The sequence below is a fragment of the Ovis canadensis genome, chromosome 14 (genome assembly GCF_042477335.2).
Source record: "Ovis canadensis isolate MfBH-ARS-UI-01 breed Bighorn chromosome 14, ARS-UI_OviCan_v2, whole genome shotgun sequence".
NCBI classification, from domain to species: Eukaryota; Metazoa; Chordata; class Mammalia; order Artiodactyla; family Bovidae; genus Ovis; species Ovis canadensis.
In genome coordinates, this window is record NC_091258.1 from 80039801 (window position 1) to 80065072 (window position 25272).

At 52.6% G+C, this 25272-nt stretch overlaps 1 protein-coding gene and 1 long non-coding RNA gene across 4 annotated transcripts; one reads left to right on the forward strand and one right to left on the reverse strand.

The window, feature by feature from the left end:
- Positions 1-402: 402 nt before the first annotated feature.
- ZBTB45 (zinc finger and BTB domain containing 45) lies at positions 403-5300 on the reverse strand. 2 transcript variants are annotated; one of them, XM_069552285.1, is made up of 3 exons: positions 5159-5300; positions 1764-3033; positions 403-1165 (listed from the first exon to the last, which is right to left on the reverse strand). In XM_069552285.1, exons 2-3 carry the CDS (start codon positions 3031-3033, stop codon positions 909-911), a joined length of 1527 nt encoding a protein of 508 aa, XP_069408386.1. In that variant the 5' UTR covers positions 5159-5300; the 3' UTR covers positions 403-908. The 2 variants fall into 2 exon arrangements, with proteins under 2 accessions (XP_069408386.1, XP_069408385.1); XM_069552284.1 differs by lacking the exon at positions 5159-5300 and adding an exon at positions 4831-5057.
- Positions 946-22822, forward strand: LOC138419425 (uncharacterized). Of its 2 annotated transcripts, XR_011248966.1 has the most exons (5): positions 946-1196; positions 1293-1363; positions 5176-5469; positions 14664-14902; positions 22107-22822. It is a non-coding gene; the product is annotated as an uncharacterized lncRNA (long non-coding RNA). The 2 variants fall into 2 exon arrangements; XR_011248967.1 differs by lacking the exon at positions 1293-1363 and having other exon boundaries at positions 1027-1196.
- Positions 22823-25272: the final 2450 nt, after the last annotated feature.

A 25272-nucleotide genomic window follows, 5' to 3' on the forward strand; every position in this document is an offset into this window, starting at 1 on the left:
GCTCAGGCCCCTGCCTAGTAGTAGCCTGGCCCCCAAAATCCCCTGCCCCCCAGAGTGAGTAGTTCAACCATCAAGGCCATCAGGACGGAGGGGAAGATCTCGGAGGAGGGGCCTCGAAATCTGCATCTTGGGCGGGGGAGGGGTGGAGGGGTGGGGGTGAGGAGGGGTGGGGTGGGTTGTGGCTTCCAGACCCTTGTCAGAGAGGGCTGCCCCCTCCCACAAGAGCGAGGGCTCTAGGGAGCCAGGCGTCTCCTAAAAGAGAACAGAGGCACGAGACGGCAAAGTGGCCCATCCTGCGGTGCGCAGCCCAAGGGAGCGCTGCCCAGCGGGGTGCTACCCAGGCGCACTGCACCCCAACACCCACGGCGGTCACAGACGGTGAGGCACACATGGGCCGCGGCATATGCTTCTGGGTTTGGACCCCACGGCCCACAGTCCTTTATTACGGAGCAGGGCTCCCAAGGCCGGGCCTCAGTCCGTGGCGATGCCCTAGGCGCCAGATGAGGGAGGGGTGGCTCGGGTCGGGGCGCTGGGGACCTCGTAGCCTGGCACAGGGTCAGAGGAGCAGCCCCCGCCTCACTCCCGAGTCGGAGCCATGAGTCCTGGGCCCGGCGCCCTGGCCGAGCCCTAGGTCAGCCTGGAGATTATCCTGTTCTCGGAGGCGGTGGAGTCCCTGACCACCCCCAGCCGGCCGCCACCGGAGGGCCGAGTACGCAGGAGGGGAGGAACGAAGCAGGCGGGGCTGGGGAACAGGGTGGGCAGGAGCAGGGCCTGTGCTCGGGGACAGCGCGGGCCGGCGGCGGGAAAGCGGCCAAGAGGACGCGACAGTGTGATATCGGCTGTGGACGCGGCAGCCAGCGGAGCGGCGAGGCCAACCCCACGGGGCGCGGCCAGGCCCCAGGCCCGCATCAGGGCGCAGGGTGCGCGGCCAGGTGGCGCTCCAGCAGCGCGCGGTGCGAGAAGACCTTGCCGCAGGCGGGGCAGGGCGCGCGCTCCGGGCGGTGGGTGCGCATGTGCACGTTCAACGAGCTTTTCTGCGTGAAGCGCTTGGCGCAGACGGCGCACTGGAAGGCGCGCACGCCAGTGTGCGTGACCATGTGCTTGAGCAGGTAGTCACGCAGCGAGAAGGATCTCCAGCACACGGCGCACTGGTGGGGCTTCTCCCCTGCGGGCGACAGGGCGGGAAGCGCGCTCAGGTCAGCCGGGAATGGGCTTCGGGGCGCTGTGCCGGACCACGACTCCCCGCCGCAATCAGACGTGTCATTAAACCCGGAATCCCCCCCACCCGGCAGGGACGCGCCTCTTCCAGATCCTAACGGTGACACCAGGATCATTACCTGTCAGCGACTCACGACTCCAACAGGTAGCTCTTAGCAGGGAAGCCCGTAGGTCTGGGACATGATTGCCCATCGAGGCCGACCACTCAGGTCTACCCCCACCTCCAGGGACGAGACCTCCCCGCTCAAACTTCCTGGTGTCGGGCCCAGGGCCGGGCTGCCCCTCCTCCATCCCTGCCGCGCCCAGAGAGCCTTCTGAACTCTGGTCACTGGCCGCCGTTCAGGCCCAGCGGCCTCACACTGGGAAAGACCCAGGTATACGCGCCCCTCCCTGCTGGCCTGCACAGAGCCCCCGAGGTTACAGAGCAGGCGGCCCCATCACCCGAATCCGAGAGGGGAACCAGGCTGTGATGACCCTTGGGCCATCGACAGTTCACGAGAGGCCTAGCTCCAACTCGAGGGGCCCAGAGACCCACCCCGGCTCACCCGAGTGGATGAACATGTGCTTGGTGTAGTTTTTCCGAGAGCTGAACGTCTTGTGGCAGTGGCTGCACTCGTAGGCGGGCGGCTCGGCGCCCGGGGCGCGCGCGGGAGTGGTCGAGGGGGCCGCGGGGGGCGCGGCCGCTGGGGCCGGGGCCTCTCCTAGTGGCGCGCTGGGAGCTGCGTCCGGCTGCAGCGCTGGGTAGAAGGCGGGCGGGGGCGCGGGGGCCGGCCCCGAGGGCGCGGGAGGGGGTTGCGCCGGCGGCCCGGGGGCCCCCAGGTGGAAGGGGAAAAGCGCCACGGGCGGCCCGGGGGTCTTCACGCCAGGTGGGCGGGGCCCCGACAGGACGCAATCGGGAGGGGCAGGGGTCTCGGCCGGACAGCCTTCGGGGGCGGCCTGATCGCCCTCTTGCCAGGCGGAGACGTAGCCGTCGGGGAACACGTCCTCGGCGGCCGAGGTTACCCGGAGGAAGTCCCTGCCGGGCCCGCTGTAATCCGGGAGGCCGGGGGGCACGGATGGCTCCTCCCGCGTGCCGTCCGCCGCGGCGGGCAGGAAGCCCGCGGCGCAGTCGGGGAAGGCGGGGGGCGCCTGGATCTCCCCGGGGCCTCCGTCCTCGCCGTCGGTCTCGTCGTCGGCCTCGTCGTCGTCGTCGTCCACGCCGTCGTCCGCGGTCAGCGCGGGCTCGGAGGCCGCGCCCTCCGCCTTGGCGGGCGCGGGGGGCGCGGGCAGCTGCAGGCGCGCCGGCTGGCGCTGCTTGCGCGGGTGCGCGGCGCCGGGGGGGCCCGGGGGCCGCGCCGCCAGCAGGTGCCGCAAGCGGTGGCGCAGCTGCGCGGGCGCCAGCGGCGGCGGCACGGGCGCGAGCGGGGGCGCGGGGGCGCCCGGCGCGGGCGCGCGGGCGCGGGCGATGATCTGCGTGCACTCGTCTATGACCGTCTGGATGCGCAGCACCGACGCGGCGGTGAGCACCTGCAGCGCCTCGCCCTGCGCCACCACCAGCGAGCCGCTGTAGAGGAACTCGACGAGCTGGCGCACCGTCTGCGCGGGCACCACCGGCGGCACGCGGATCTCCGAGTGGCCGAGCAGCAGCTTGTCCTGGAAGAAGGGCGAGCCGGCGGCCAGCACGCAGCGGTGGGCGCGCAGCGAGGCCTCTCGGATGCGGACCGTCACGTCACAGAAGTGCCCGCCCAGTCGCTGCCCGTTGAGGGTCTCGAGCAGGGACCGCGAGAAGTTCTGCAGGTGGATGTGGTGCACCGCCTCCGCCGCCGCCGCCGCCATCTGCGCGGGACGGGCGGTGTGAGCTGGGGGACCTCCCCTCGATCTGCACCGGACAGGGCTGTGTGGAGGGGGTCAGCCATCCCTTCAGCGGGCCGGGGGCCTCACACCCCCAGGCCTCAGGAGTTCCAGCCCTCTCCAGTGCCCCTGGCCCCTCCAACTCCTGGTTCCCGACCCAGCAGGACACCCGCCCCCCCCCCCCCAACCCCAGCCTCCAGCGCACCACTGGGAGAGGGCTGGGGACACCAAAGCTTTTCGGTCCTCCCGGGCGTGCTTACTGCCAGAGTGGGAAGACCCAGGGCCCACCTGCCCTATTTTGCCCTTCTGACTCCCACTAACTCCCATCCATGGCCTCCCCCACCTTCTCCTCCAATAGGGTGGAGAAGAGGGCAGGAGCCCCTATATAGAACACCCTTCCCCACCCTGCCAGCTAAGACTCCCACCACTAGGGACTTCTTTTCCATCTCCTCTTGGCGGGCCCTCAACCTTGGAGCATCCGAGACGCTCGCAGACCCACACCCAGAGGTCTGCTGCCTCAGAACCTGGTTGTATCGAGTGTATGTGCAGGTCTTCGATGGGGTGGGGCTGGCATGAATGGCCTCTGGGTCTAAGGGTGCTCATAGTCACAAAGAGTTGAGAGGAGGTTGGGCATTAGCTTGGCAGGTGTCCTGAGTGCGCACTAAGTGGATTCAGTCGTGTCTGACTCTGCGACCCCATGGACCGCAGCCCACCAGGCTCCTCTATCCATGGGAAGATTCTCCAGGCAAGAATACTGGAGTGGGTTGCCATGTCCTCCTCCAGGGGATCTTCCCAGCCCAGGGATGAAACCCGGGTCTCTTATGTCTCCTGCATTGGCAGGCAGGTTCTTTACCACTGGCGCCACCTGGGAAGCCTGGCAGGTGCTGCCGGAAGGGAGGAAAATACATGGCCTCTGGCTGAGGCAAGCACGTCTAGTGGGAGACATGTCTTGCAGCCTGTGCTTCCTGGAATCTTGATGCGACCTTTGGGGCACCCATGAGACCCAGGGTGTGGGTGTGGCATCGAGAGGGGCCTGTGGACTGCCCAGAGCTGTGTGATTGGTTGGATGCAGGTGGAGTAGCAGAGACATCGGGTTCAGCATGGCTGAGCAATATGGATACTTCTTGTCCAAAGATAGCCTGGAAATCCCAGCACTGCCCACCCTCAGGCACCGAAAAGGGGAAGGGATTCCCAGGGATCTCTGGGAATCTGAGAAGCTCAGCTACTTCACCGTCAAACAGGCAGCATGCTTGCTGGGCCTGTTTCCCCTTTATCAAACGTATGAGAAACCCTGAGACGGGCCCACTCTGCACCAGCCTGGTTTAGGTGAGGCCTCGAAATCCTCGGAGCCTGCTGGGGTCTCAGACTCATCCCCTCTAGCTCCTTACGTCCAAATCGACTTTCCTTTGCTGGGGGCCGTTCATGCCCGTATCTGACCCCTCAGACCACTTTGCACACCTCCACCAGGTTCCCCCACCTCCCGGTCTATTCCCCACCCGACAGCCAGAGGGAGCCTGTTGAGATCTATTAAGAACAGATCGGGACCCTCCTTAGCTCTGGGATCTCCGTGACAATTCCTTACGCAGGCCAAGTCTACACGTGCCGCAAGCACCCTGCACTGGGTTTATTCGTCCACACCTAAAGGACTTCCAGCCTCTGCCCGGGCGACGCGGGCAAAAGCCCGCGCCCCAGTCCGTTGGGGCTGGCCCTTCCTTTTCCGCCCCGCGCCCCGGCAGGCTCCGATCTCTGCAGGTGCAGCGGAGCCTCGGAACAAAGGCCCACCTTGAGCCGCGGCTCCCAGGCATCCTCGCCGTCGCCCCTTGACCCATGCCGTGCCCTCTGCTCCGAGCACCCTCTTGAGTTTCCTGCGCCCTGCTTCGCGCCCCCCCGACCCCAGCAACCCGGTCTCCGATCGGCTCCGGCTGCGCCCGCCCCGGCCCTGGCCGACCCAGGTTCCCGCCTCCGCGCCCCGGCCCGCGACATGCCCCCGTCCTGCAGCGCCCCCTCACGTCTGCGACGAGCGCGCCAAGCCCAGCGCGGGCGCCCCTCCCCTGGCACGCCCCGGCCTCCCCACCGGCCCTGCGGCAGGGGGATGCTCGCCTGACCCCACCTCCGGCTCCTCCTCAGGCACCAGGCCGGGCGGTGGCCGCCTCCAGCTCACCACCTCCGAGGCCGCACTTCCGGGCCACGACGCCGGCGGAACCGAAGTCCGCAGCTGCCGCGACGCGGCGAACCACTCGGTCAGAGCACGTTTCCGGCGTTTCCATGGAGACTAGTCGCCGCCGCCAGGTCGCACTTCCGGCCAAAGTCGCAGGGGCCCCGGGCAACTGCGCAGTTTCGCCCTAGCTACGGGGCGGAGGCGGGGCCTGCGTTGTCAATCGGTAGGCCACGCCCCTCGCATGTGCTGTCGGGCGGGAGAAGGTGAGTTGGGGTGAGGCGGGGTGAGGCGGCTTCAGAGCGGGAGGGCGGTGGACTCCCAAGCCCGGGGCGGGTCCCGGCAGGTCAAAACCCCTCATGTAGATGAGGACACCCCAGGTCTCCACCTATGTGGGTCTGGGGGCTGCGAGTGGAATGTGGGAACAGACGGGCACCACCTTGCCCTGGCCCAGGGAGAAGGTGAGGCACCCGGACTCGATGCCCCTACAGGAGGCGCACCTGCCCCAGGGAGGGGTGTGAGGAGGGAATGTTCAGAGTGCTTTCAGCAGGCCGCACTCCGCGCCAACGCTCAGAAAATACAGGCGGTAGAGGCGATGAGACGGGTTTTGCGTCTAGCTGGGAGGTGGTGAGCAGTCAGAATCCAAAGAGGCACTTTAGAGCCCAGAATCTGTGGGAAGAACTTTCCGGGCAGAGAAACATCCTGGACCCCCTAGGACCTGACAGCCAGGCCCACTGGATGTTGACCGGCCGGGCCTTAGGCTCTACTTATGTGGGCTGAAGGAAGAGGGAGGTGATGCCTAGACCACAGTGGACCCCATGCTTTGTGCAGCAGGTTCGGAGTCCAGAGTGGAACGGGCTGACTTCTCAGCTCCAGTTTGAGAATAAGGTCAGAGGCCCTGCCTCCTGCCTTAGGCAGCTACTGAGCGGCTGTGTTCAAAGGAGGGAAGGGAGCATTCCGTGGCCCAGGCCCCAAGGAAGCTAATTAAAATCCCAGTCTCATGGCCTCATTGTCCTTGTTAAGAATCTGAGTCCTTCAACAATGGCCTGCCCAGCTCCCTGGATCTCTTCTGTCCAACCTCTCGCCCCTGGATTTTATCACTGATCATGCTTCACTAGCTTCACAGGCCCCTTGCTGTGCCCACCTCGACCTGTGAGGCCAGGGGCTCACCTATGTCCTGTGTCTTGACAGCTGTTGCCACTGCAACCTAAACAGGAGTGGAACTGCCAAAGCTGCCCTGGACTGGCCTCATTCGACAGGATTTGGGGGCATTAACTGAGAATTCTAATAGTTCATAGTACATAGCAGCTATAATTAAGGTTACTAATCAGCTGACTAGATAAGGAGATAGTCCTGGATTGTTTGGATGGGCCCTAGGGCATCATAAGTGTTCTTTGTTGTTGTTCAGTGGCTAAGTTGTGACTCTTTATGACCCCATGGACTTTAGCATGCCAGGCTTCCCTGTCCTTCACTGTCTCCTAGAGCTTGTGCAAACTCATGTCCATCCCATCGGTGATGTCATTCAACCATCTCATCCTCTGTCATCCCCTTCTCCTCCTGCCTTCAATCTTTCCCGGCATCGGAGTCCTTTCCAGTGAGTTCGCTCTTTGCATCAGGTGGCCAAAGTATTGGAGCTTCAACTTCAGCATCAGTCCTTTCAGTAAATATTCAGGGTTGATTTCCTTTGGGACTGTCAGCGAGTGTATGTTCCTCGATTCCTTGTCTCGTCTCGTCACAACAAAGATTTGGAGTGATGGACGTTAAAGCCCCCTCTGCGTGTCACAGCTCCCAGGTCTTGGATAGTGTTATAGCTCTCAGGTCTTGAATGGACCATGTTATAGCTCTTAGACAAATCAGCGTTGCAGCTCAGTGTTACAGCTCTATTTTATTTAGAAGATAGCAGGAAAATCCATCTTCGAGGCATGAGGGCACGTCGATCTAAGGACACGAGGAGAAGGGTGCCCCAGTGCACGGGAGAGAGAGAGAGCTGGCTTTGGCTCTTTTATTTATATGTTTTTCTCTCCCTGGGCCTGTCCTATGTAAATTGGGCCAGCCAGGAGTGTTGTTTGTTTTACTTGAGGTCCTCACTCTGGTCCTGGGACCTTCTTTTGTTTAATTTTCGCGGGCTTTTCCCTTCCTTGCCTTGTAGCCACCGCCATTTTGGACTCCTTTTCCCTGTTCTACCTGCCCACTCCAGTGTTGTTGCCTGGAGAATCCCAGGGACGGGGGAGCCTGGTGGGCTGCCGTCAATGGGGTCGCACAGAGTCAGACAGGGTCAGACACGACTGAAGCGACCTAGCAGCAGCAGCAGCAGGATTGACTGGTTGGATCTCCTTGCAGTCCGAGGGACTCTCAAGAGTCTTTTCCAGCACCACCATTCAAAATCGTCAATTCTTTGGCACTCAGCCTTGTTTATGGTGAAAATTTCACATCCATACATGAATACTGGAAAAACTAAAGCTTTGACTATACAGACCTTTGTGAGCAAAGTGATTTATCTGCTTTTTAACACGCTGTCTAGGTTTGTCCTAGTTTGTCATAAGGGTTCTTAAAGGTAGAGGAATACTAGAAGTAGAAGGGCTCCAAGGCTTTGAAGGCAGAGGGATGCGTGGTGAGGCATGCGTGCGTGGCGGCAGTGGACTCTCGGATCTCGGAAGAGCCCTGGGAGACAGCCAGCAAGAGAAGAGCTTCTTGGAGCTGGCTTTTCCAGCCACCTGGCTGAGCTGGGAAGCAGGCTCTTCCCCCACCCCACGCACTCATACAGTTTTTGTGCTCAGTGCAGTCCAGCCGCTCAGTCGTGTCTGACTCTTTGTGACCCCAGGAATCGCAGCGCGCCAGGCCTCCCTGTCCATCACCAACTCCCGGAGCTCACTCACTCACGGCCATCGAGTCCGTGATGCCATCCAGCCAGCTCCTCCTCGGTCGTTTTTGTTTTACTTGATGTTGACTATTTTTTGACTGTGCCGCATGCCTTGTGGGATCCTAGCTCCCCGGCGAGGGATGAAACCAATGTCCCCCACCGTGAGAGCACAGAGTCCTAACCACTTGGCATCCAGGGACGTTTGCACAGTTTGTGGTAGGAGTCAGAAGCCTCAGCCCCTCCTCCCAGCTCACTCAGGGTCCCCAATCTCCCTCCAACTTCTTGCTATGGCAGCCACCATCCAAGGGGAAGCCCAGTGTTCAGGTCTCCAAGCCCAGCCCTATCCTGGTGGACACGGGCTGTGCCAGGTGTGGGATTTCACACGCTTACAAAGTAATGCTCAAAATTCTCCAAGCAAGGCTTCAACGATACATGAACCATGAACTTCCAGATGTTCAAGCTGGGTTTAGAAATGGCAAAGGAACCAGAGGTCAAATTGCCAACATCCACTGGAGCATCAGAAAAGCAGGAGAGTTCCAGAAAAACATCTGCTTTATGGACTATGTCAAAGCCTTTGACTATATGGATCACAACAAACTGTGGAAAATTCTGAAAGAGATGGGAATACCAGACCACCTGACCTGCCTGTTGGGAAACCTATATGCAGGTCAGAAAGCAATAGTTAGAACCGAACATGGAACAACAGACTGGTTCCAAATTGGGAAAGGAGTACGTCAAGGCTGTATATTGTCATGCTGCTTATTTAACTTATATGCAGAGTACATCATGTGACATGCCAGGCTGGATGAAGCACAAGTTGGAATCAAGATTGCCAGGAGAAATATCAACAACCTCAGATATGCAGATGACACCACCCTTATGGCAGAAAGCAAAGAAGAACTCAAGAGCCTCTTGATGAAAGTGAAAAAGGAGAGTGAAAAAGTTGGCTTAAAACTCAACATTCAGAAAACTAAGATCATGGCATCCGGTCCCATCACTTCATGGGAAATAGATGGGCAAACAATGGAAACAGTGAGACACTTTATTTTCTTGGACTCCAAAATCACTGCAGATGGTGACTGCAGCCATGAAATGAAAAGATGGTTGCTTTTTGGAAGAAAAGCTATGACCAACCTAGACAGCATATTAAAAAACAAAAACATTACTTTGCCAACAAAGGTCCATCTAGTCAAAGCTATGGTTTTCCCGGTAGTCATGTATGAATTTGAGAGTTGGACTATAAAGAAAGCTGAGCACCGAAGATTGGGACTTGAACCCATGATCTTTTAATTAGAATCACTTACCAGGTATCTGGACTTTCTGAGGCTCAGGTTCTTCGTGTCTCATGACAGGAAAAATTCAGTGGGAGACAAGGAGGTAGGTAAGAAGTGGGTTTATTCAGAGAGAAACACGCTCCACAGAGTGTGGGCCACGGCAGAGGGTGAGTGCAGCCTCGAAATGTGCGTGGTCAGCTGTTATGGGCTGGGTAATTTTATAGGCTAATGAGTAGGAGGATTATTCCAACTGTTTTGGGGAAGGGCAGAGATTTCCAGGAATTGTCAGTTCAGTTGCTCAGTTGTGTCCGATTCTTTGTGACCCCGTGGACTGCAGCACGCCAGGCCTCCCTGTCCATCACCAACACCTGGAGTTTACTCAAACTCGTGTCCAGGGAGTTGGTGGTATCATCCAAACATCTCGTCCTCTGCCTTCTCCTCTTGCCTTCAATCTTTCCCAGCATCAGGATCTTTTCCAATGAGTCAGTTCTTCTCATCAGGTGGCCAAACTTTTGGAGTTTCACTTCAGCATCAGTCCTTCCAATGAATATTCAGGACTGATTTCCTTTAGGATAGACTGGTTGGATCTCCTTGCAGTCCAAGGGACTCTCAGGAGTCTTCTCCAACACCACAGTTCAAAAGCATCGATTCTTAAGCACTCAGCTTTTTTTATAGTCCAACTCTCACATCTGTACATGACTACTGGGAAAACCATAGCTTTGACTAGATGGACCTTTGTTGGCAAAGTAATGTTTTTGTTTTTTAAATATACTGTCTAGGTTGGTCATAGCTTTTCTTCCAAAAAGCAACCATCTTTTCATTTCATGGCTGCAGTCACCATCTGCAGTGATTTTGGAGTCCAAGAAAATAAAGTCTCACTGTTTCCATTGTTTCCTCATCTATTTCCCATGAAGTGATGGGACCGGATGCCATGATCTTAGTTTTCTGAATGTTGAGTTTTAAGCCAACTTTTTCACTGTCCTCTTTCACTTTCATCAAGAGGCTCTTGAGTTCTTCTTTGCTTTCTGCCATAAGGGTTGTGTCATCTGCATATCTGAGGTTGTTGATATTTCTCCTGGCAATCTTGATTCCAACTTGTGCTTCATCCAGCCTGGCATGTCACATGATGTACTCTGCATATAAGCTAAATAAGCAGCATGACAATATACAACCTTGATGTATTCCTTTCCGATTTAGAAAATAGAACCAGTCTGTTGTTCCATGTCTGGTTCTAACTTGCTTCTTGGCCTGCATACAGATTTCTCAGGAGGCAGGTCAGGGGGTCTGGTATTCCCATCTCTTGAAGAATTTCCCACATTTTATTGTGATCTGAACAGTCAAAGGCTTTGACATAGTTCATAAAGCAGAAGTAGATGTTTTTCTGGAACTCTCTTGCTTTTTTGATGATCCAAGGGATGTTGGCAATTTGACCTCTGGTTCCTCTGCCTTTTCTAAATCCAGCTTGAACATCTGGAATTGTGTCAATGCCCACTTTTTGGTTCTTGATGATCCCCTTGGAACTGTCATGGTGTCTCTGGGTGTGTCAGCTTGCTAATGTGTTACAATACTCATGTGTCACACTGAGTATATACTAAGGATCAGGAACTAATCAAGTTGCCTTGCCTGCCATCTTGGACACATTCATTTGGTTCTAACCAGTTTAAGTTCTGCCCTCGGGCTGTATTGCTCTTTCACTAGTTGCGCCCTTTCCCCTTCCCTCCAGTTTCACCACTGTTGCTTCTCCAAGGTCAGTGCACCTGGGTCCTCTACTGGGCCCTTGGATTAATTTCCAGAAGTTAAAAAAAGAAAACAAGAAGCACAGAGAACAATGGAACACACACTGGAGCTCCTACACTCTCAAGCTGCCGAGTATTCCTGTCTTCTCTCTCTTTATTTTTTGTTCTGTTTTTAGTACACTAAAAACCTTTTTTCAAGTAAAACTAAAAAATTTTTTAAAAGTAAAGTGAAAGTTTCTCAGTTGTGTCTTACTCTTTGTGACCCCATGGATTATACAGTCCGTGGAATTCTCCAGGCCAGAACACTGGAGTGGGTGGCCTTTCCCTTCTCCAGGGGATCTTCCCAACCCAGGGATTGAACCCAGGTCTCCTGCATGAGAGGCAGATTTTTTACCAGCTGAGCCACAAGGGAAGCCCTACAAAGAGTTATGAGGGAAGCCTTTAAAATAAAGCTTGTAGGTAACGGGAAAGCCACTGGGCTTGTCACATGTAGGTAATTCTGTCCTTATGGCCTCCTGTTCCACCCTTGGGTTAACGCATCCCTTGAGGCTAGGTTCAAATGCTTATTTTAACCAGTGTTCCTTAGTGACTTCCCCTCCCTTCCATTGCTTGACCTGGGGCTGGGAGTTCCTGGCACCCTGGCGCAGGGACCCAGTACAACTCTTCCTACCTCTGAACACCAAAGTCTATGATAAATTCTCCATGCCGTGTGCACATATGGCCCAGTTGTTTTTAGTCAATTTACCATTCTGTGGCTCAGCTGGTAAAGAATCCGCCTGAAATGCGGGAGACCTGGGTTCGATCCCTGGGTTGGGAAGATCCCCTGGAGAAGGGAATGGCTACCCACTCCAGTATTCTGGCCTGGAGAATTCTATTAACTGTATAGTCCATGGGGTCGCAAAGAGTCGTACACAACTGAGCGACTTTCACTTGCACTTTCTTTAGCATCCTCCTGCTTGAGAACATTTCTCTCACCTCCACTGAGATCCCTTTGTCCTTGCATGTGAGTCTCTGATCCCACCCCTGTTCCAGGCAACTGCAGGTCTAACATCACTGTAGACTTGCCTGCGCTGGACAGTTCATAGCAGTGAAACTGCACCATATGAGGTTGCCATAGCTTCGGTTGGGCTGCTGTGCCTGCCACCCAGCTGTTATGAATTTTATCTTGTTGGATCATTCCTTGTTTTCCTTACAGAAGCTGTGCCCTTGGCCTCAGGTCTGAGGAGCACTTCCCTGCTAACATTGGTGACTGCTGCTGAACCCCTAGGCTTGCTCTTCCAGCCTGTCTTCCTGCTGTGTCCATGGAGGCTGAGGCCCACTGAGCCCTTGTCTCCTCCACTCTGCCCGTTTTGTGTTTGAGATGCTGGCTATCTCTTCTCTTTTTGTTTTATCTTCATTTTAGTTTTCTTGAAGTATAGTTGGTTTATAATGTGTTAATTTCTGGTGTTCAGCCCAGTGATCCAGTTACACATGTATACATTTTTTTAATATATTCTTTTCCATTATGGTTTAATCGCAGGATATAGAATATAGTTCCCTGTGTAGGACCTTGTTGTTTGCTGCTGATTGCTGATTTAGTTGCTCAGTCATTTCTGACTCTTTCCAACCCCATGGACTGTAGCCCAGCAGGCTCTCCTGTCTGGTGCATTCCCCAGGCAAGAATACTGAAGTGAGTTGCCATTTTCTTCTCCAGGGGATCTTCCCGACCCAAGGACTGAACTCACGTCTCCTACATTGGCAGGTGGATTCTTTACCACTGAGCCACCTGAGAAGCTCACCTTGTTGTTTATCCATCCTATACGTACTAGTTTGCGTCTGCCAGTGCAGGAGACACAAGTTTGGTCCTTGCCTCTCCTACTGTTGCAGGAAGGCGGACCCCTTCCAGGGCCCGAAACTGGGCTCTTGTCTAACACTTGGAAATGAATTGTCCGAGGAGACACATGTGCTGACAAAGCAAGAGATTTTATTGGGAAAGGGCACCCGGGTGGAGAGCAGTAGGGTAAGGGAACCCAGGAGAACTGCTCTGCCGCGTGGCTCGCAGTCTCGGGTTTTATGGTGATGGGATTCGTTTCCGGGTGGTCTTTGACCAATCTTTCTAGTTCAGAGTCTTTCCTGGTGGTGCACGCATTGCTCAGCCAAGGTGGATGCTAGCGAGAGGGATTCTGGGAAGTGGACGGACACACAGTGTCTCCTTTAGCCCTTTCCCAAACTCTTCTGGTTGGTGGCGGCTTATTAATTCCGTATTCCTTATCAGGATCTCCTGTCATAAAACAGCTCATGCAGATAGTTACTACGGTGCCTGGCCAGGGTGGGTGGCTTCAGTCGGTGTGCTTCCCCTGACCCTGACCCTTGGCAACCACAGGTCTGTCCTCTGTGTCTGTGTATCTGTTTGTGTTCATAGACAGGTTCATTGTGTCCTGTTTCAGCTTCCACATATACATGATACCATATGGTATTTGTCTTTCTCTGCTTTACTTATTACGATAAGTCCTAGGGCCACCCATGTTGCTGCCAATGGTATTATTCCGTTCCTTTTTTATGGTCAAGTAACATTCCATTGTATGTGTGTGTCACATCTTCTTTAGCCACTCATCTGTCAGTAGCCACTTAGATTGTTTCCATGCCTCAGCTATTGTAAATAGTGCTTCTGTGACCTCTAGAGTGCTTGTATCTTTTTTTTGTTGTTGTTTGTTTTTTGGCTGTGTGGCATGTGGGATCAAACCTTGCCCCCTGCAGTGGAAGCGTGGAATCTTAACCACTGGACAACCAGAAGTACCTGCGTATGTCTTTTTGATTTATGGTTTTGTTCAGATATATACCCAGGAGGGAGACTGCTGGATCATATGGCAACTCTGTTTTTAGTTTTTTATGGGACCTCCATACTGTTCTCCATAGTGGCTGCACCAACTTGCATTTCCACCAACAGTGTAGGAGGGTTTCTTTTTCTCCTCGCCCTCTCCAGCGCTTATTATTTGCAGACTTTCTCATGTTGGCCATTCTGCCGCTGTGAGGTGATGCCTCACTGGTTTTCATTTGCAGTTCTCTATAATTAGCCATGTTGGGCATCTTCCTGTGCCTGCTGGCCATCTGTATGTCTTTTGTTAATTGTTTTAACTTTAGGATTCCTCTTTTAAAAACGAGGATGATTTCCTTGCTGCCTGACTTCGGAGGCTTCCTTACTCCTTAGTGTGTCTCCTCCACATCCCCACGTCACTGTTTGTTCACAAACAGCCCTGAAGGCTGGCTTGTCCCTGCCTGGGACCCACTCAGGATTGCTTAGGTCCTTTGTTCCCTACTGACCTGGAAGCCTCACCTCTTCTTTTGAAATAAAGGTGATTCACATAACACAAAAATTAACCATTTTAGAGTGAGCAATTCAGTGGGTTTTTAATATCGTTTCAGTGCTGCATAATCACACTCCGTTTAATTCCAGAATATTTTCCTGCAATAGCTCTCCATTTTCCCCTCTCTCCAGCCCCTGGCAATGAATAATCTCTGCTGTATGTTTCTGTAATTTGCATATTCTGGATATTTCACGTAAATGACATTATAGTATATGTTATCTTTTGTATCTGATTTTTTTCACTTAGCATAATGTTTTCAAGGTTCATGTTTGCTGGAGCACATACTGTTCCTTTTTATGGTTACGACTCCATTGTATGAAAATACCGCGTGTATCTATCCATTCATCAGTCGGTGGACTTTTGGGTTGTTTCCACCTTTGACCATTGTGAACCATGCTGCTGTGAACAGTGCTCTACCGGGATTTGTTTGCACACCGTTTTCAGTTCCTTTGGATGCATACGTATTTAAATGCTGGATCAAAGTGGTAAGTCGAACTTTAGCCATTTGAAGAAATGCCAAATTTTTTTCCAGGATGACTATACTACTTTACATTCCCACCAGCAAGGTAGGAGGGTTCCAATTTCTCCATATCCCTGCCAATACTGTTATTTTCATAGAAAGAAATGTTTGTTTTATTCATTATTTATTTGGCAGCGCTGGGTGTTAGTTGGGGCATGTGGGATCTAATTCCCTGACCAGATGTTGAACCCAGGCTCCGTGCATTGGGAGTTCGGAGTGTTAGCCACTGGCCTACCAGGGAAGTCCTTATTTTAATTGTTTTTTTAAACCATCCCAAGTGGGTGTGAATCAGTATCTCGCCGTGGTCTGACCCGTGTTTCTCTAATGACCAATGCTGTTGAATGTCTCTTTATGTGCTTATTCTCCCAGCCCGTTTGTATATCTTCTTTGGACCTTCTCTCCTTTTTCAACAGTTGTACTGAAGTATAATTTATATGCCAGAAAGTACACCCATAGCAGATATACTTCGTATAGTGCAGCCATTGCCACAATCCAGTTTTGTAACGTTTCTCTCTACCTAGAAGGTTCTTGCGTGGGAATTCCCTGGCAGGCCAGTGATTAAGACACCCTACTTCCACTGCAGGGTCATGGGTTCAGTCCCTGGTCAGGGAACTAAGATCAGCATGCCTCACTGTGCAGCTAAAAAAAAGTAGAAAACAGGAGAAACTTCCTTTGTGCAGTCTGTGTCCATTTCTGCTCCAGCCCCAGCTAGTCGCTGCTCTGGCGTCTGGCTGGAGGTTTACAGCCCCCTCAATGAGGACGGGTGGGGGACAGTGGGTCCTAGCTTCTGGCAGGACCTGCCCCATCCAGATGGCCTCTCTCACTGCCTCCAACATCTCCTTCAGCTCCCATGGATGGAAAATGTGATCTAAAGACTTGCTGGGCTTCGGGCCAAATGTTGCTGGCTGGAACCAGCTGGCGGAGATGAGCGCCATCACTTCCGTGCAGGTTCTGCTGCTGCTGCTCCTAAGGGGGCGCAGTGGCGGCCGGCTCCTCTCAGTCAAGTCCCCACCGCCGTTCACCTTGCAGTGTATATGGCATGTGTTCGGGCCTGCTCCAGACTCATTACCGCCTGGGAAATGATGTTTTCTGAATTTCAGCATTTAATTATCTCATCAAGGACTGGGACCATGTGTTGCCCTGAAACACAGTTTCCTTTAGGAAGACAGCATCAGTCTGCATTCTCAGTGAGGAGATGCTGTAGAAGGAGCACCATATGGTGGCAGATGGCCCTATTTTTCTGACTCTTTAAAAAAAATTTTAAGCTGTAACATTTTCAGAAAGACTTTTATTCGCTTTACACAACAGTAAAAATTATATATTACACACATTGTTGTTATAGTTGCTAAGTCGTGTCCGATTCTTTGTGACCCCCATGGACTGTAGCTGACCAGGCTCCTCTGTCCATGGGATTCTTCAGGCAAGAATAATGGACTGGGTTGCCATTTTCTTCTCCAGGTGACTCTTCTTTTTGAGAACACTTGGGCTTCTCTGGTAGCTCAGCTGGTAAAGAATCTGCTTGCAATGCAGGAGACCCTGGTTCGATTCCTGGGTTCTGGAAGATCTGCTGAAGAAGGGATGGGCTACCCACTCCAGTGTTCTTGGGCTTCCCTTGTGGCTCAGTTGGTAAAGAATCCACCTGCAATGTGGGAGACTTGGGTTCGATCCCTGTGTTTGGAAGATCCCCTGGAGAAGGGAACGGCTGCCCACTCCAGTATTCTGGCCTGTGGAATTCCATGGACCGTATAGTCCATGGGGTCGAAAAGAGACATGACTGAGTGACTTTCACTTAACTGTGGATAGGCTGGATTCATTTTGTGTCAGCAATGACAGTGGTTGGTTTTTTTGATGAATGAGTCCTATCATTCGGTTTGGCTTCTGTGTCGTCTTAACAGGTTCCAGTCATCCTCTGGGCACTGACTGGTGTAACAGGGTGCTCCATGCATGCTCTTCCACTGCAGGGGCACAGATTCCATCCTTGGTTGGGGAACTAAGTTACCTCATGTCCCGTAGCACGGCCAAATAATAGAGAAAAATAAACAAATACACATAACCAAGTGCTCCAAGCTCACCTGGAGCTTTCCCTGAAATCCTTTGTCCCAGGACCCCTGGTTCCTAACTGCAGAGAAAGAGCTAAAGCTCTGGGCTCTGGATATCTCCTATCCTTTCCCTCCCTGCCCTCCCCGGGGGCCAGAGATTCCCCAGGACTGTGGGAGCTTGGACGACATGGTCTGCGTGTTGGGATCGGTTTTCCCATCTGTGAAATGGGGGCTGCAGTAGGCAGAAGGGTGGCCCCAAAGATCTATACGACGTAATCCTCGGAAACCTCATCAGGAAAGACGATCTTGGCAATTGTGATTAGGGACCTGGGATTGGGGAAATTATTTTCAGTTATTTGGGTGGACTCTGAATGTTAATTCACATACACTTTTACGAGAATGAGGCAGAGGGAAGTTTGTCATCTGTCTTAGTCGGTTCTAGGTACAAAAACAAAATAGTGATACTATAGACCAAGGCCAGAAATTTGTTTCTCACAATTCTGGAGGCTGAGAAATTGAAGAACAAGATGCCCACAAGGTAGATTTCGTTCTGAGGCCCCTTCTCTTGGCTTGGAGAAGGCTGCTGTATGGCTTTATGGTCACATGACCTCTTCACTGTGATCACAGCAAGCTGTCTGGTCTTTCCCCCCTTAAAAAAAAAAAATTGTTTTTGGCCACTCCTTGTGGCTTGCAAGATCTCAGTGCCCTGACCAAGAATTGAACTGGGACCACGGCAGTGGAAGCCCAGAATTCTAACCACTAGGACACCAGGGAACTCCCTGGTGTGTCTTCTTAACTGGACACTTACTAGGATGGTGGTCCATAACATTGTACAGAAGGCAGTGACCAAAACCATCCCTAAAAAATATATGCAAGAAGTAAAAGTTGTTGTCTGAAGAGGCTTTACAAATAGCTGAGAAAAGAAGGGAAGCGAAAGGCAAGGGAGACAGGGAAAGATATACCCAAATGAATGCAGAGTTCCAGAGAATAGCAAGGAGAGATAAGAAAGCCGCCTTAAGTGAATAACAATACAAAGAAATAGAGGAAAACAATAGAATGGTAAAGACTAAAGATCTCTTCAGGAAAACTGGAGATAATCAAGGGAACATTTCATGCAAGGATGGGCACGATAAAGGGCAGAAATGGTATGGACCTAACAAGCAGAAGAGAAAAAGGAGAGGTGGCAAGATAACACAGAACTATCTGGAAAAGATCTCAATGACACAGAAAACCATGATGGTGTGGTCACTCACTTAGAGCCAGACATCCTGGAGTGTGAAGTCAAGTGGGCCTTAGGAAGAAGTACTACAAACAAAGCTAATGGAGGTGATGGAATTCCAGCTGAGCTATTTCAAATCCTAAAAGATGATGCTGTTGAAGTGCTTCGCTCAACATGTCAGCAAATTTGGGAAACTCAGCAGTGGCTATAGAGCTAGAAAAGGTCAGTTTTCATTCCATTCCCAAAGAAGAGCAATGCCAAAGAATGTTCAAACTACTGCATGACTGCGCTTATTTCAAATGCTCACAAGGTAATGTTCAAAATCCTTCAAGCTAGGTTTCAGCAGTACGTGAATCTAGAACTTCCAGATGTACAAACTGGGTTTGGAAAAGGTAGAGGAACCAGAGATCAAATTGCCGACATTCGTTGGATCATTGAGAAAGAGAGTTCCAGAAAAATACCTGCTTCATTGACTATGCTAAAGCCTTTGACTGTGTGGATCACAACAAACTGTGGAAAATTCTTAAAAAGATGGGACTATCAGACCACTTTACCTGTATCCTGAGAAACATGTGTGCAGGTCAAGTAGTAACAGTAAGAGCCAGACATGGAACAATAGGCTTTCCAAATTGGGAAAGGAGTATGACAAGGCTATATATTGTCACCCTGCTTATTTAACTTATATGCAGAGTATATCATGCGAAATACCAGGCTGGATGAATTACAAGCTGGAATCAAGATTGCTGGGACAAATATCAACAACTTCAGGTATGGAGATGATATTTGGAATGACAGACTAGAGCTCAAGCAGACAGATCCTTTATTAAACAGGCAGCAGGTAGTACACTTCTGAGACATGGGAGCTGACTGACGATGAAGGGCTGACCATGATCCTTTTGTTGTTCAGTTGCTAAGTCAGGTCTAACTCTTTGCGATCCCATGAACTGTAGCACGCCAGGCTTCCCTGTCCTTCACCATCTCTGGGAGTTTGCTCAAACTCATGTCCCTTGAGTCAGTGATGTTATCTAACCAGCTCATCTTCTGTTGTGCCCTTCTGCCCTCAGTCTTTCCCAGCATCAAGGTCTTTTCCAGCATGGCTCTTTGCATGAGGTGGCCAAAGTATTGGAGCTTCAGTTTCAGCCTCAAGTCCTTCCAATGAATATTCAGGATTGATTTCCTTTAGAATTGCCTGGTTTGATCTTGCAGTCCAAGGGATTCTCAAGAGTCTTCTCCAGCACCATAATTCAAAACATTAGTTCTTCATAGCTCAGCCTTCTTTATGGTCCAACACCTGTACATGACTACTGGGAAAACCAGGAAAACCATAGCTTTGCCAATATGGACCTTTGTCAGCAAAGTGTTGTCTCTGCTTTTAATAAGCTGTCTAGGTTTGTCATGGGCTTCCCTGGACTTCAGTTGGAAAAGGATTCATCTGTAATGCAGGAGACCCCGGTTGGATTCCCGGGTCGGGAAGATCCCCTGGAGAAGAGGTAGACTACCCACTTCAGTATTCTTGGGCTTCCCTGGTGGCTTAGACCGGAAAGAATCTGCCTGCAGTGCGGGAGACCTGGGTTCAATCCCTGGGTTGGGAGGATCCCCTGGAAGAGGGCATGGCAACCCACTCCAGTGCTCTTGCCTGAAGAATCCCCGTGGACAGAGGAGACTGGAGGGCCACCGTGCTGTCTCAGAGTTGGACATGACTGAGCGGCTAGTACTTTTACACTTCATTTTCAGGTTTGTCATAGCTTTTCTTCCAAGAAGCAATTGTCTTTTAATTTCATGGCTGCAGTCACCATCCACAATGATTTGGGGGCCCAAGAGAAAAAAAACTTGAGTCTGCCTTTCTCCTTTTTATATCCCTCGTCTCCTCTTCTTGGTTCTGCCCTGTGCGAAAATGCAAAGAGGCATATGCTCAGCGCCAATCAGGGAAGAGGGTGTGTCTGGGCTCATGCAAAATAGAGCTCTTTACATATTCATATAGGTGGGAGTGGACTGAGCATTTGCAGGCTCTATTGCACGTCTTTCCCATAATTCAGTCTGTCATAATCAGACGTATGCATGTGTAGAGTATTTATGAACCCTTAATAGCTGCCTAAGGCTGCTTGAGGGCACGGCTGTGCATCAAGGGTGCTTTTTCCAGAGCGGGAGAAACCTCTGCGGTTAGTTTGCACCCACTCACTGTGTTCTGATGGTGCCTGTGCAGGAGCTGGAAAGCCTGTGTTTTGGTTTTTTTTCTTGTTATTTATTGTTATTTAATCTTTTTGGTTAAAGTTTCTTTTAAAAATTTTTTTTAAAAATTTTTTTACTTTACAATATTGTATTGGTTTTGCCATACATGTGGTTATTTTTGTAACATATCTGTGAGATCTCCTGGGTGTGTTTGGGATGGGGTTTAGAGATCAGCTTGCATGGTTTTTGGCTAGGCCACTCCTGGTTGCTGATGCCTAACTCAGACTTTATTTTTTTGGGCTCCAAAATCACTGCAGATGGTGACTGCAGCCATGAAATTAAAAGACGCCTACTCCTTGGAAGAAAAGCTATGACCAACCTAGATAGCATATTCAAAAGCAGAGGCATTACTTTGCCAACAAAGGTCCGTCTAGTCAAGGCTATGGTTTTTCCTGTGGTCATGTATGGATGTGAGAGTTGGACTGTGAAGAAGGCTGAGCGCCGAAGAATTGATGCTTTTGAACTGTGGTGTTGGAGTAGACTCTTGAGAGTCCCTTGGACGGCAAGGAGATCCAACCAGTCCATTCTGAAGGAGATCAGCCCTGGGATTTCTTTGGAAGGAATGATGCTGAAGCTGAAACTCTAGTACTTTGGCCACCTCATGCGAAGAGTTGACTCATTGGAAAAGACTCTGATGCTGGGAGGGATTGGGGGCAGGAGAGGGGGACAACAGAGGATGAGATGGCTGGATGGCATCACAGACTCGATGGACGTGAGTCTGAGTGAACTCCGGGAGTTGGTGATGGACAGGGAGGCCTGGCGTGCTCCGATTCATGGGGTCGCAAAGAGTCGGACACAACTGAGCGACTGAACTGAACTGAACTGAACTTCCTACATAACAATACAGTGATACAGCTCTTAATGGCATAAAGTGAAGAGGAACTTAAAAGCCTCTTGATGAGGGTGAAAGAGGAGAATGAAAAGCAGGCTTGAAACTCAACATTCAAAAAACTAAGATCATGGCATCCAGTCCCATCACTTCATGACAAATAGAAGGGGAAAAACTGGAAACAGTGACAGACTTTTATTTTCTTGGGCTCCAAAATCACTGTGGATGAAATTAAAAAACCCTTGCTCCTTGGGGGAAAAGCTATGACAAAGCTAGACAACGAGAGATTTGGACCATAAAGAAGGCTGAATGCCAAAGAATTGGTGCTTTGAAATTCTAGGGTGGGGGAAGACTTGAGAATCCCTTGGACTGCCAGGAGATCAAACCAGCCAATTCTCAAGGAAATCAACCCTGAATATTCACTGGAAGTACCAATGCTGAAACTGAAGCTCCCATACTTTGGCCACCTGATTGTAAGAGCCAACTCATTGGAAAAGACCCTTCTGTATTTTGCTATCAGACCTGGTTATCAAGGATGCTCACTGTACATGTGATGTGTATGCTTTTCTCTACATATCATAAGGCTCCATGAAAAGGTTTAAAAGTTCACAGAAACAGAAAACAGATCAGTTGTTGCCACTGGCTAGTTGAAGCAGAAATGGAAAGTGAGTGCCGACGGATTCAGAGTTTCCTTTTGGGGTGATGAAACTGTTCTGGAATTAGATGAATTGGTGATTGTACAACATTGTGAATGTATGAAATGGCATTGATTTCCCACTTCAAAATAGATAAATTGATGGGTGTGATATGTGAATTTTAACAGTTTTTTTTTTATTTTTTATTTTTTAAAAAGGTTTAAAAAGTAATAGAAGGAGCTTCCCTGGTGGCTCCGTGGTAAAGAATCCGCCTGCGAATGCAGAAGACACTGGTTCGATCCCTGGTCCTGGATGATCCCACATTCTATGAAGCAACTAAGCCTGTGTGCCACAACTATTGAGACGGTGCTCCGCAATAAAAGTCACAGCAATGAGAAGCCGAGCGCCGCAACGGGAGAGTAGTCCCCGCTTGCCGCAACTAGAATAACTCCCACACAGCAATGAAGACTCAGTACAGCCAAAAATAAATAGATAAGTTTTTTTTAGAGTAATAGACCTCAAATCTCATCTTGTAGCCTACAGAACTGGCAACATCTTCAAGCATTTGTCCTTTTACTCACTGAGTGCCCTCTGTGTAGCAGGCCCCGGGTGAGATGCAGCAGACAGGGCAGTGACGTAAACAGTTTGGAGCTCATGTCTTTGTGATTCTCTCATGTTGAAACGTGAAAGAAGAGGAGTCAGAGAGGTGGGAGAACGTTTTGGGCAGAAGGAAAAGCAAGTGCAAAGGCTATGAGGTGGGAGCAAATGGGTCAGCCTGTGTGGTTGAAGCTGAGTGTTGAGATCAGAGGTCGGAAGGGACAGACTCATCAAAGTCTGATTGTTATATGCGTGGTAAAATACATAAAATTGCCATTTCGACTCTTTATGTATATGATTCAGTGGCATAAAGTATATTGATGATGTGCAACTATCACAACTGTCTTGTTCCCAAATGAAACCTGTGAAGATGGAGAAAGAGATCGGAGGGATCCTGCTACAAGACTTCCCCAGGAAGTGGCTTTGAGGGTAATACCCGAAGGTTGGAGGTTGAGTCCTGTGCAAGCATGGAGTTTGGGAAGTGAAGAGGCAGTAAGGATGGCTGTCTGCAGGCAGGTATGCTGTCTGCAAAGCCAGAATATAAATTTCTAGTGGTCCAGGATTGGAAAGGGTGAGATGCTGTAGAAGGTGGCAAGGAACACAGGGGTTAAGGGTATAAGGTGACACCAGCTTACTGGGGAGTAAGATCATGCCCTGCCATACTCCTCTGGACAGGCTGGCTCCTTAGGGAGGACTCAGAGGCAGGTTGTGGCCTGGCCTTGCCCTCCTGCAAGCCCACTTGTCTCCACCATCACGCTTCCCCGAGTTTGTCTGAGCCTGATTTCCATTCGAACCTGCCTCCACCGATGGTATTCTGAAAGAACTGCGGGAGTCTAGTGAAGGGATGGTAACTGGGTGGGGGGGGTGGGGAACCGGAGGACCCAACCTGTCCAGCAACTTCTAGGCACTTCCCACCTCTCCAGTCACTGCTCCCTCAGTGCCTGCCTGCCTCAGGGCCTGTGCACTTGCTTCTGCCTGAACTGTTCTGAGCTGTTGGAGAAGACTCTTGAGAGTCCCTTGGACTGCAAGGAGATCCAACCAGTCCATCCTAAAGATCAGTCCTGGGTGTTCATTGGAAGGACTGATGTTGAAGCTGAGACTCCAATACTTTGGCCACCTGATGCGAAGAGCTGACTCATTTGAGAAGACCCTGATGCTGGGAAAGATTGAGGGCAGGAGAAGGGGACGACAGAGGATGAGATGGTTGGATGGCATCACCGGCTCAGTGGACATGAGTTTGGGTGAACTGCGGGAGTTGGTGATGGACAGGGAGGCCTGGTGTGCTGCGTTTCATGGGGCCGAACAGGAGTCAGAAACGACTGAGTCTGAACTGTTCTTCCCCCAGCTGTTAGGGCCAGGCCTGAGTCCCACACTCTTGACCATCACCTACTTATTTGGACTGTTGGGCCAGGATAGGTATGGCTCATCCCTACCCCATGCAACCGGGTGATTTTGGGGCCCAGCACACAGTGCTGGATTGGGGTCATGGAAAGTGCTCAGCAAATAATTACTAAAAGATTCCGCGCCTCAGGCAGCTCACGGCGAGCCACCAACTTTCCTTCTCCCTCTTCCTAGGAGGGAAGCGGGGTCTGGGGTCCAGGCCGCGGGGGGAGGGCGAGGCCCGCGACGGGGGAGGGGCGGGCGCTGCAGCGGGCGGGCGGGGCGGGGCGGGGCCGGGATTGGGGGCCGCGCCCGAGCTGAAACAAAGGCCGGAGCCGAGACAAAGCCCCGCGGCCCCCAGCCCCTGCGGGGGCCAGAGAGCCCGGTGGCCGGGCCGCGCGGGAAGCAGCTCCAGCGCCGCCTCCGCGTGCGGGCTCCTGCGGGTCCGGGTCGGGGAGGCCGCGGCCCGCTCCGCTGGAGCTTTTGCGGAGTCGGGTCGGAGGACTGGACGTGACGGCCCTTCAGGCTCTCTGCGTCCTCACAGAGGAGCCGCCGAGCCTCCTCCCGGACTGGAGGCCGCAGGGCCGGGAGTCCCGCGCAGGGACGGAGGCCCACCCCAGGCACAGCTCCAGGGCGCCCGTGCCTCCGGTTTTCTCTGCCCGGTGACTCCAGACAGATCCCCTGCCGGCGACCTTGCTTTCCTCTCAGGACCCCTCCTCCCTCAGCTCCAGCCGCAGTCCCTGCTCCCTTGCCTGCGCGGAACGACAGGGGACCCCAACAGATTCCGCCCCACCCCCAGGATTCTCCGCCCAGACTCCGCTTCTGACAGGATTCTCACAGAAAGACCGTGTTTGTCTCCACTAAGATTCCTCCTCCAGGCCTAGCTTCCCCCACCTGACAGAACTCTCCCAGACACTGCCTCCTCAGACAGGCACACCCGCCTCCCACGCAGATCCTGCTCCCGGCTGAGGCAGGCCTACCCGCCCTGCAGATCCTGTCTCCATCCTCGGACGGACCTCCCCACAGACTCCGCTCCCCTCTTCAGCCCGCCCACCCGGAGAGTGTTAAAGCCAGCGCAGTGGCTGGCTAAAAGGTGGCCAGGGGAGCTTGGGGGCCAGGCGATGTCAGTTTCGCTGCTCTGAGCCCCTTGGGAGCTAGCTGACTTAGCTTTCAGTGTTTCTCACGTTAAACAATAAAAAGGCTAGAAGGCCAGTAAGCGGCCCGGCCACGGGGTGGGGACGCTTGGCCTCTCCGCCCGGGTCAGCATCTCCCCTCGGTCTCGACCCCGCCCCCTCCCGAGAGCGCCCGGTGACGTAGCTGCGGGCCATCTCTCCGGACGGCCGAGAGGCGGCCCAGGCGGGGGCCGACCACGTGCGCGCCTGCGCAGCAAGCGGCCTGGAGCGGGCA

Bases quoted from the DNA above. Each gene is read 5' to 3' on its own strand.
- ZBTB45 (XM_069552284.1), bottom strand. From the start codon at position 5,031: ATGTCGCGGGCCGGGGCGCGGAGGCGGGAACCTGGGTCGGCCAGGGCC. The intron at 3,034-4,830 runs GTGGGCCTTTGT...CGTCCCGCGCAG, and splicing joins CCTGGGAGCCGCGGCTCAAG to ATGGCGGCGGCGGCGGCGGA. The intron at 1,166-1,763 runs GTGAGCCGGGGT...TGTCGCCCGCAG, and splicing joins GCACATGTTCATCCACTCGG to GGGAGAAGCCCCACCAGTGC.